Source organism: Arvicola amphibius, chromosome 6 (genome assembly GCF_903992535.2).
Source record: "Arvicola amphibius chromosome 6, mArvAmp1.2, whole genome shotgun sequence".
Taxonomy (NCBI): domain Eukaryota; kingdom Metazoa; phylum Chordata; class Mammalia; order Rodentia; family Cricetidae; genus Arvicola; species Arvicola amphibius.
Window position 1 is genome coordinate 101964933 of NC_052052.2, and position 12148 is coordinate 101977080.

Consider the following 12148-nt stretch of genomic DNA (forward strand, 5'->3'; position numbering starts at 1 on the left):
GCATCTCACCTAGAATAAGCAATACAAAATAAATCACCATATTGGCAAAAATCATTCATCCATTCAGTCACTGTGCTTTTAAAAATTACATAAGAGAAAAAACAGAGTGATTGTGAACAGAATGAGATTTTCCAGGTAAATTCCTATGCTATTATTAAATAATCTTTCTTCTATGCATTTTAAAATATTGACAGAATCATAATTAATGAGGCATTCCAGGTAAAATGAATTATTCACATTGATAAATACAAATTGGTTTGCTTAAAAAATATTATTGGAACATTATACTACATTGGTCAAGGGTACATGATGGGTTACTTGCTGCCTTAATCAAAAGATTCAGTCTCTCTGGTCAGTTTCTCCACATAAAACTGTAAAGTTTGTTGTAAAGATTAAATAAGAAAAACAGACATATTTATTAATCACCATTCCTTTTCTATGTAACATTAATTGAAAAACATTTTAATGATTTATTTTATTTTTATTATGTATGAAAGGGTATATTCACAGGGGTACAGGCACCTGCAGAAGTCAGAAGAGGGTGTCAGATCCTCTGAAGTTGTGAGCTGCTCAGTATGGGTGCTGGGAACTGAACTCAGATCCTCTGGAAGAGAAAGAGGAGCTCTTTACCCTTGAACCATCTGTGTAGTCCTTGAACATATATTTTAAAAGTGTACGATCTGATGAGCAGTCTGAGTACAGAACATATGTTTATTAAGTGTTCCATACAGTGTACAAGTGCCATTCCCACAGGCAACAAAGTAGAGATTAACTTTTCTAAGGGTGAAAAGTGTTATAGAGAGAAATAATGTTGGGGGAAGAGACGGGGAATAAACATGTCTAAAGTAGGACTAGGGGGGATTTTATACAAGTAAGATAGGAAAAGACCTTTAAAAATGGCATCTAGCAGAAATCCCTAAATTCCAGACTTCTCTAAATTCCACAAGAGCATTAGAGATCTAAGGGAAGGCCAACAGCTGGCAAAAGGGCTTGCTACCAAGCCTGATGACCCCGTTGAAACCACTGGCCCCACATGGTGGAAGGAAACAGATGCTTCTGAAAGTTGTCCTCTGTCCTTCACATGCAATGTGTATTCACACTAAATAGTAAAGATAGACAGACGGACGAATGGACGGACGGATGGACAGATGGATGGATGGATGGGTAAGTAGATGTATGGATGGATAGATAGATGAATGGATAGAGATAGATGAGACAGACAGACAGACAGACAGACAGACAGACAGACAGACAGATAGATCTGGATGCAGTTGAATGAAAGGGAAAGAGAGAGGTAGGACAAGAGGTCAGGAGCTTTACAGTATGTCAGGGCTGATGCAATCCTGGAAGCTGCTCTAAACTGTTTGTAAAGACAAAGACAATAGAAATTGAGATAGGAAGTCAATGGAAGTCCTCAACAAGAATCTGGCTAGCACACTGCAGTAGTTTGAATGTACTTGGCCCCCATAAGGTCAGGGGAAGTGTCAGTATTAGGAGGAGTGACTTCAATGGAGTAGGTATGGCCTTGTTGAAGGAAGTGTGTTACTCTGGGGGTGGGTTTTGAGGTTTCATATATGCTCAAGCCATGCCCAGTGTCTCAGTTCACTTCCTGTTGCCTTTGGATTAAGATGTACAACTCTCAGTTCCTTTTCCAGCACCATGTCTGCCTGCACACCACCATGCCTCCCACCATGATGATAATGGACTAAACCTCTGAAACTCTAAGCCACACCAATTAAATGTTTTCCTTTATAAGAGTTGCCGTGGTCAAAGTATCTCTTCACAACAATAAAAAACACCTACAATGGTAAGGTTGGGGAAAGAAGAATGGGTCCCTTGGGCCTGGGCAATAGCTGTGATAGTGTATTGTTGGTGACATTGGGTGGCTGAATTTGTTGTGTGAAAAAGATGGATGTAAGATGACTCCAGATTCTGAGGCCCAAGATGTTGGAAGAAGGGGGCTGCCATTTGTTAAGATGAGACAGGCACCAGGATAAACAGATTTTGTGGAGATTTTGAATGGTACTTATCACACAGCAAAGTGAAACTTCTGAATAGTCCTAGGCTGGAGACAGAGATTCAGAAGGTACCCATGTATGGAGCCTAAAGTCTTATTGGAACGGTGGCAAAGCACAACAGCAATACAATCTGCCTTTTCTACAAAACTATTTCCAACATATTCTTTCGCTTGTTTAGGTGTATGCATAAATATTCAAATATGTACATGTGCATATGAGGGTGTGTGCATGCCATAATGCCTGTGTCAAGGTCAGAGAAAAATCTCAGGTGTTGGGTCTTGCCTCTTTTTTTTTTTTTTTTTTTTTTTTTGAGGCAGGTGTATGCCAGGCTATCTGAGCTACAAGAATTCTCCTGTTTCCATCTCTCACCTTGCAGCAAGAACACTGGGATTATAAATGTGTGTTGTTGTATCTAGCTTCATGTTGGTTCGGGGAATATGAACACAAGTCCTCATGCTTGCATGGAGAGCTCTTTATCTCCAGAACCATCTCTGCAGTCCTTTAAATGTATACTTCAGCTTGCAGCTTATGGAACCCACTATAGATATGAAGGGGGAAAGTAAGAGAGGTGGCCTTTCTAAATACAGGACTGATAGTCTACAAGCAAAGATAGATGAGACAGAAATTTAAACTGATCTCTCATCTATAAGTTATATCAGTGTGATCTCAGTCTTTTACTATCTATAGAAGATTGCCCCCCAAATAGCATTCTGAAAAAATATATTTGTTCAAGACACAAATAAAATGTACATAAACACACCCTAAACAATTAATCTTTCCCATAGCAGCATAGGACGAATCCATCCCACCCTCAGAATGGAGATAGCAATTATAAAAGCAACGGAGTTAGAGTGTTGAGGAGCCTTGGTGCTGAGGGTGATGTTTCCTAGGAAACCAAAACCCTCCCAAGCACAAATATTGCGAAATCCAGTACTCCCAAATGTTCTATTCTAAATCCTACATATTTAGAAATAAAGGGCTTTTCAAGTGAGTCAAAAACGAAAGCAAACATAAACAAGCAAACAAAACCCAATAGAACAAAACCACTTTCCACTGATTCAGAACCAAAAACTATACAACAAATTTCAGGAGGGAAATGCTATCAGGCTTTGGCAAATAAAACCCAATACAATGACAAAATAATCACACAGCCTACACATTCCCAAAGCAAGTCCAAGTCTTTCCAATAATACTGTATTCTGAGACGGCAAGGGGTTTCGGTCCATGTCTTTTTTTCTTTCTTGTTTATCTTTTTTAAAAACATTTAATTTAGATAATGGAAGAGAGGGAAGGTCAGAGTTGTTTTATATGAATTCCCAAAATATATGACAAAAGCTATTTCAAAGACATATATTACCTTAAAATATACTTGGTAAATAAAACTAAATTATTAAAGTTTTGCTACATATAATTCTTTTGAGAATTAACAAGAATTGATGCAGAAAATGATAAAAAATAAAACAAAACATAAAACAACTACTTGAACTACCATGGGAATCACTTATAAAAGTTCATTGTATTTTACCCATTTTAATAAAATAGCATTCAGTTACAACAGCATCAATAAAATGAAATAGTTCAGATTAAACTGAGCAAAGCCCATATGCTGAAAACTGTAAAATGTAGGCTAAGTTTAATAAAAGACCTAAATAGAGAAACAAGTTGTGCTTATGAATTAAAGCTCGAATTTAAGTTGTTAATTGTTCTCACGGTTTTGTTTATATTCATTCCATGCAATTCCAAACAAGATGTCTACCAACAACTCTCAAAATTTGATTTAAAAATTCATATGAGCAATCTATTTTTAAGAATGCCAAAGTTATTTTATAAAATAATAAATGATAAAAGAAAGGGAAATATAATAAGGGAATAAAGTATACCTAGTTTTAAGATTTACTTTAGAGTTGAGATATTGCATAATTTTGATACAAGAACAGATGCATAGAACAGAATAATGAGTACAAAAATATGACCAAGTAATAGATAACAAAAACATTCATCACATTTGTGTGTGTGTGTGTGTGTGTTGGTGTGTATGGGTATTTTGTGTGTGTTGGTGTATATGGGTATTTTGTGTGTGTTGGTGTGTATGGGTATTTTGTGTGTGTGTGTGTATGTTGGTGTTTATGCGTATTTTGTGTGTGTGTGTTGGTGTGTATGGGTAATTTGTGTGTGTTGGTGTGTATGGGTATTTTGTGTGTGTTGGTGTGTATGGGTATTGTGTGTGTATTGGTGTGTATGGGCATTTTGTGTGTGTGTTGGTGTGTATGGGTATTTTGTATGTGTTGGTGTGTATGGGTATTTTGTGTGTGTATTGGTGTGTATGAGTATTTTGTGTGTGTGTTGGTGTGTATGGGTATTTTGTGTGTGTGTGTGTTGGTGTGTATGGGTATATTGTGTATGTTGGTGTGTATGGGTATTGTGTGTGTGTGTATGTTGGTGTTTATGCGTATTTTGTGTGTATTGGTGTGGTGTGTGTGGTGTGTATGGGTAATTTGTGTGTGTTGGTGTGTATGGGTATTTTGTGTGTGTTGGTGTGTATGGGTATTTTGTGTGTGTGTATTGGTGTGTATGAGTATTTTGTGTGTGTGTTGGTGTGTATGGGTATTTTGTGTGTGTTGGTGTGTATGGGTATTTTGTGTGTGTGTATTGGTGTGTATAAGTATTTTGTGTATGTGTGTTGGTGTGTATGGGTATTTTGTGTGTGTGTGTTGGTGTGTATGGGTATTTTGTGTGTGCCATAGCACTTGTAGACTTTAGTAAGCAACTTGCCAGGCTTGTTCTCTCTTTCTACCGTATGTGACCCAAGGATTAAACTCAGGCTGCCAGGCTTGGCAGCAAGCCTGCTTTACCTCCCAATCCTTATCGCTGGCCCAGGCAATTAGTTTTTGACAAAGCTATCAAAGCAATTTAGAAAATTAAAGTTCTTTTCAACCAAGACACTGAGTATAGGCTATCCCTGTGAGTGAATTACGTCAGATGCAAATGAGTACATATTACTCCATTTCCATAGTTTAGAATACAAAATAAAAACTCCTGTGACAGTTACATCATTGATTGGACCACAGGTCAGTGAAGGAGGGGCTGAAAGGAACACATAGAAAGGAGTCTTTCTGAGAGGACCAGAAATGGTGGTGTTATGCTCATCCCCAAGATATCCCATCCAATGAAATGCAATATATTCTGTGTGATTTACACTTCGTTAAAATTGATTCCTAAAAGGAAACTGAAAACCAAAGAAACATGAATGGGTACAAGTTAACATGTTGTCAATGGCATATCCAGTGCAGGCACACAGCTTTGTTCTTTAGGTCATTCAAACATCCACCACGTTTAGATCGGGATTTACCAAACAAATAGATCCAGAGCGCCCACCGAAAGTTAGTTGGCTTCTGCCTAATTCCTCTCAGACACTAAGAAGTCTCAGTAAGTGCCGTTCGTGCTAATGAAGCTGTCACTAGCAGCCACCACGAGAAGACGTTCTCAGCTGAGAGTCTGAGGAGGATGAGGATGTCTGTGTCAGGTTTGGTCTATGACTGGGTCTGTTCCAGACTTGACTGTTCTTGGGCCGACTCCTCTTTTCATACGTTTCTGCTGGTGAGAGCATGATCAAGCCATTGATCTCTTTACTTTCAAGAGAAGTAAAATTGAGGTCTATTTGGACTTCATCTCATTAAAATCTGAAGAGCGTCCTGATGAAACGATACAGCTGTCCACCGAGAAACCTGCCCATACTGAGGACCTGTTCTCCATGACCATTTCCCACACATTCCCCACCCCATCCCTAAAGTAAACATTACCATCTTCTCCTTTGCCCGTTATAGAAACTGGTCCTCAGTGAGGCCTGGTCAATTGCCCAGATTCACCCAGTCGGTGGCACAGCTGAGATTTCCATCTCTGGGGTCCTTAAAGTGATAGGTAATATATTTCCATACAAACCTGAAGTAAATAAATGCAAAGACCTTGGGGTTCTGATTCTAGTATTAGTCATTTTGCGTTAACAAAAAAAAAAAAAAAAGCCATGCAGTTCAGAACACAGATGATATTATATGGGGCTTTTGCTCATTGTCAAAATGTTTTATACTTCCTGCTAGGCAACCAATAATTGAAAATGACTCATTTATATCTTTAGAGAGGAAGCACTACACAAAACAAAGAGTGTATTTAGTGACTGTCTCTAAATCTGGGGAGAGTTATTACTGGTTAGGAAAGAAAAAGAGAAATGTGCAATATACATAACTAACAAGAGAGCAGAATACTGCTCGGTGGCGGTGGCGCACGCCTTTAATCCCAGCACTCGGGAGGCAGAGGCAGGCAGATCTCTGTGAGTTCAAGACAAGCCTGGTCTACAAGAGCTAGTTCAAGGACAGGCTCCAAAGCCACAGAGAAACCCTGTCTCGAAAAACCAAATAGCAGAGTAGTAAGGGAGATTCCTGGGTAACTGGGCAGTTCACACTCTAAGCCATAAAACAGCTGCTTAGCCTGACTTACTGTCCGTGTCAGAGAAAATCAGACAGACACTTCCAACTGGGACATTTGTAAATTATTTATCCAAAATACAATCACTCATGAAAACATTTTTAAGGCGATTAAATATGAAAAAGAAATGAACCGATAGATACTTTCTGGTATCAAAATGATCTCCAGAAGATGAAGTTACGGAAACATCCACAAGGAAGAGAGAACATGAAAAACCATTCATTAAACTAACTTAACCCCAATTCTTCTGTACATCTGTGGAAAGTCAAAGTCAGAATCTCATTAATAAACAATCAAATTCATTGTCTATATTCTGATTTTCAGCAACACTTCTCTCAGTTACGGGACTCAGTAGTGTGGTGTCCCAGCATCTACTTATACACATTTACATCATGGAGATGTCCCAACATTCTAAGACATGTCTAATATTTAATTCTAGTAAATAAAGAATGGGATGTAACCGGCAATCATGCACTTAAAGTCAAGCATTTATGTAGTAAGAAAGATAATTTTGCCTTAAATTTTAAAACACGTTTATAAGTCATCTCTATCTGACATTCTTGCTTCCTCCCTGTCTCAGAAATCCTAGGTGTTGGTGGAATCCAGGGACAGCCTAATGGAGGTGGCAATGTCACCATCTGACTCCAGTAATACTTTCCTTTTTTGTGTTTATCACGAATCCACAGTTCAGTCACAAGTGAATGTAACTATCCACCAGAGGAGAGAAGGGAAGGGACGGAGCACAAGCTGCCATCTGCTTTCCTCCCCCAGCATCCCTGGAAATGAAGACGGGGTGGGAGTCTCTCCTAGAAATGAGAGCAAAGTGTTCCTCATACTTGGCCCACTGACGCGTCTTTCGGCAACATTTGGCCCTGGCAGATGAGACAGCCACAGAGGCACAGTGCGATAGTGGCGTGGACCCCAGCTGTGGGATCCAGCAGCAGCAGAATGAGCCTGTTCGGTCTAAAGGTGCCTGGGTGCCCTGTATGATGATGACCTTTGCTCTCAGTACCCTACAGACATCATCGTGTTTTGTTGCCTCACAGGCCCCCAGCATTCATTTGTTTAGGCACTGGCAATCATACCCCTCAGTATTCATCAGACAAGGTACTTACAGTTGCATGACCAAGTACAGGTGATTCGGACTTTCATAAATATCTTCCAGGGCAACAATGTTTTCATGTTTAATCCTAAAAGTAAAAAACAGAAAGCACACACACAATGGTAAGGACAATTATACTTGAAAAAAGGTCATGACAGGGAACAAAAGTGACATGATAGAATCCCAATTCCTTGATAAGACATTGAAGACTTTCCACCACATTGTTCCAAATGTATTTCTCAACTCCTTACTCCCTCAGTCCCTTCTCTTCATCATCCCCAAGGCCTTAGGAGCCCACAGCTAGTAACACCGCACTGAATGCTGCTGCTGAACATGTATGCCATGGACCAAATCTCTCAATACTATATTTTCTCACATAGCTGTACATCAAATGGCTGAACTTCCTGGGTAGCACACAACTGCTTTCCATTGTCTCAATGCAGGGACTGAAGACAAGTTTAAAGAGCCACCTATGTGTGGGTCCATCCCTCCAAACAGCCAGTATACTCCAGGGAACAGTTTCATGGTCATGTTCATGAATCCAGTGCAGGCAAAGGAAAACCAGGCTGACCACCTCACTGGAATTCACACCTATCCCACCAACAAATTCAGTTTCCCAAGTGAACTAAATGGGAAAGCTAATTTCTTCTCAAATCTTAGAAACAATACATGTTTAAATCACATGTAGACAGAATTTTCTGACCCACCCTGTGTCCCGCAGCCATTCAGTCCCAAATCAATACAGAGGCTTATATTAATTATAAACTATTTGGCCTCTTAGCTCAGGCTTATTATCAACTATCTCTTACAATTTAAATTAACCCATAATTTTTGTCTATGTTTAGCCACATGGACTGGTACCTTTTCTCAGTAAGGCATTCTCATCTTGCTTCCTCTGTGTTTGGCTGGTGACTGCATCTCTGCCTTTCCTCTTCCCAGAATATTCCTAGTGGTTGCCCCACCTATACTTCCTGCCTAGCTACTGGCCAATCAGCATTTTATTAAACAATATAAGTAACAAATCTTTACAGTGTATAAGAGCATTATCCCTCAGCATCACCTGTCTCTGGATAGTCAGATTTCTTATTTCCTCTTTCTCCTGATATCATGTTATTCCTGATATTCCTGTTAGAGAATTACAAGGATAATCTCATAACTAAGGATGATCAATAAGTTCTTAAAAGGCAGTCCTTGAATCTTCTGGGGAGTTTGGCACAAATGCAAATTCTCAGGCTTTGACTGGATATTACAAGACCAGGGCAGAGCCCAGAAGTCTTCATTTTAAGACCCTAGACAGAGTGTATACAAAAATATTTGAGAGACAAGATCAACAATTTTCAAATTTAAGTGCATAAATAAATCCCCCGGGGATCTGATGACAAGGCAGTTTTGATCTAGTGGGTCCAGGGTAGGACTTAACATCTATATTTCTCACCCAAATGCAGATGCTGCTGGCTTAGGACCACACCGAGTCTCAAAGTAACAAAGTAACAAAAAGTATCAAAGTAACAAAAGCAGCCCAAGAAGGAAACAGATTCATTCTAGCTCTTAGAACTCTCCTCAAAGAGCAGTTTCTGCTCAGAATGTCAAACTCAATGTTTATTTAATGCATATGAGGGAAAAATCATTTCATTCCTCAATGAGCTAATTAGCTCTTACCACATGCCTTTTGCTGACATTCCTGATGAACCACTTAAAGACAAGATGGAGCTTGCAGACTCTTGGGAGCCCCTTGAAAGTAGATTCACACAACTCATTTGTTTCCCCTCTTGTGCCTATAACAGATCTGCTTAATAAATATTTGCTTCAAGAATGGATGGGTGAAATGTAAAAGGTCGTTGTTACTCAACAACAAGAAAAAACATCCCATATGTATTTGTGAAAATGGAGGGGTTGCTTCCCCGAGTATCAGACGGCTTCCTCTGCAAAAAGAAAGCCGAAGGGTGAAATGAACAAGAGGGTTCTCTTGATTAGAGTTGGGAGAAGAGAAGATAATTAGCAGAGTGGCAATGCTCTGCTTTTACTTCGGCAGCTCTTATTGGTTAACATGGTTGTTTGTGGGAGTTAAAATAATTACACTAAATTCACATTTCACAGGCCTCCCATGCAGGGCGCCTACTTACCTGCCAGTATTAGTTACTGTACAAGCGAAGCAAAAGAGTATCAGCAATGGGTTATACCACTATGTCAAATGAATCATGCTACCAAAGAAACAGCCAGAACTTAAATGGGGACAACCAAGATCTGGGATATTTGTGGAGTTGTCATTATTGGCTATGCATGAGGAATATTATCAAAGAAAGTGTATATTGTGTACATATTTTCCTTCATAAGAGCATAAATATTTCTACTTAGTCACATTAATTTGGGCTGTCAGGGCCTAGATTTATAGAAAATTGAGATGAAAGGGATCACATGGAGGGCTGCTAATGAGAATAATGGAGTCACAGTTACCTCCAAATTCTAGAAAATAACACACACCTTTAACAGTATAAATATGTTCCAGATATTGCACTGTTATGAATATGGAATATAAGTGTCTTTGGGACTCTTATGTTTTGATATGCCGAATCTTATCACACCTGGGCTTAGAAATTCGCACCTATGGCCCCGGCAATTTTTGAAAGTTGAACCAAGAAGGCTGTTTGGGCTCAAGAATTCAGTCATTCAGCCCTTAATAACCAGTTCACTGTATACAGAGACTCGGCTGTGTATAAAACATTAGCCTAGCAGAAAAGGCAGGCTGTAACAAAGGCCACAATGCCCAGCTTAGGTGTAGGGCAAAGAACCTGCTATGTCTTAACTGAGTGTTGATAGAAAATTAATTTTTGTATCCATTGGAGCATTCCAGAGAGGAACCACAGAAGATAGGGACAAAATGGCTGAGAAGACACTATGAACGCTCCCTTTCAACTAGTGTTTCAGTGAGTCAAACACTGTGTCTCTCACTGGGTTTCCTGTATCTGGAAGAATACAAGAAAAAACAAAAGGTTCTATCTTCAAAAAGCTTGTCTCAGTGGAGCAAGCCACGAACAATTAAGTACTGAACACCAAACTCTAAAACTCTAGTATTGTATTTAAGGTTACAGAAAGCTGGGTCCTGTGTGGGTCAGCATTATGGCAATGGTCTCAAGAAAACGGTGGGGCTGAGTTGTGTTGCGATGGTTAATGCTTGAATAAGCATACTTGAGTGATTTCAAATAAATCCTAAAATGGCCTCTTCAAGAAAAGTGCTTTAATTAACTTGGAGCTGTTAGAACACGGTGAAAGAAAACATTCTGGCCTCCTACACCTGCTTAATCACTTACTCCCCCTCCAGACTCCTTATGATAGAGACAGACTAAACTTACCAGTTTAAAATTGATAGATTATCTTTACAAAAACACCTGACACCTTCCATTTCTGCGGCAAGGACGGGGTCTGTGCCACAAATGTCAACCACAGCTGAGTCCCCTCTTTCCCTTATTCATTCAACAGATGTCTGCTGGGAGTCTGCCTCAGGCCGGGCACAGTCCTTCCTTGGCACTAGGAATTTAGTGGTGGACAAGACAATGAAGACATCGCAGTCCCAGGGAGCACACACAGGCGACAGCTAAGAAGTCTTCCCAGGGAGCCTGATAGTCACTGGACATTAGCATTGATGCCATGAATCATGGGAGCAATAGAGATTAAAGCTACGGTGTCTGCCTGCCGACTGGTGAGGTTCGTAATGCCTCCTTCTAGTATTTTCTTTTTGTCATCCATCCATCCATCGTCCACCAACTACCTTACAATACAGTCGTTATGCCTCTCACCACTCCATGGGCGTTCATTTGACCAGACTGTTTTGCAAGCAAAAGTAATGACCCAGGTGTGAAACACAGTTATCAAGAGCAGGGCATTAGGTAATCGGGAAACTATTAGTCAACATGAGCTAGACATTATGCATATGCAAATAAATGGTAATGTAAGGCTCTTGTTTTCATGAGCTGAGTAAGTGTTCGCGCGTGAGAAGGTAGGGAATCTTAATGATTTCAGCCACTACTGTCTCCCTAGTACCACAGAAGGGCGTGACAGAGAGTATACTTCATAGACATTTGTTGAAGGAATGAATGAATGAGTGAGTGAGTGAATGAATATGAAGGAAAACAAGCTTGAGTCCATTAAGCCACCTGCTCATTTTCACTTGCATTTTTACCAAATCAGATTTTGTTTCTTACCCAGGCTTAACCTTTAGGAATTAAAGTTTTTAGCTTTCATTTTTTGTTGGTTTTGTGGATGTTGCCATAGTTTTGGCACCTCTGGGGACTGAACCCAGTATCTTGAGCATGTTAGGCAATCGCTCTACCACTGAGCAGCAGCTCCATCCCCAAGCTTCTTTGAACTAAGTCCTTGTGGTATCCATGCGGGGCTTTAGACAGCCATGGTATTCTAAATCTTGATTCACTCATTCATTGTATTTATCGCTCTTCCCAGATCTGGACCATTTGCTTATCTGCTATGCACCCATGCAGTGTGTTCTTTTTTAGATTCCTACTTAAAACTTTAAATAGGAAAGTTGTATTCCACA

The 12148-nt window shown here is 39.8% G+C and overlaps 1 protein-coding gene across 4 annotated transcripts in view; it reads right to left on the minus strand.

The window, feature by feature from the left end:
- Camk1d (calcium/calmodulin dependent protein kinase ID) overlaps window positions 1-12148 on the minus strand; it is a 411853-nt gene that overhangs the window by 144096 nt on the left and 255609 nt on the right. For all 4 annotated transcript variants that reach the window (XM_038335313.1, XM_038335314.1, XM_038335315.1 and 1 more), the window contains one exon: window positions 7613-7687. In XM_038335313.1, the coding sequence (XP_038191241.1) occupies window positions 7613-7687 (75 nt within the window). The remainder of the gene's footprint in view (window positions 1-7612; window positions 7688-12148) is intronic.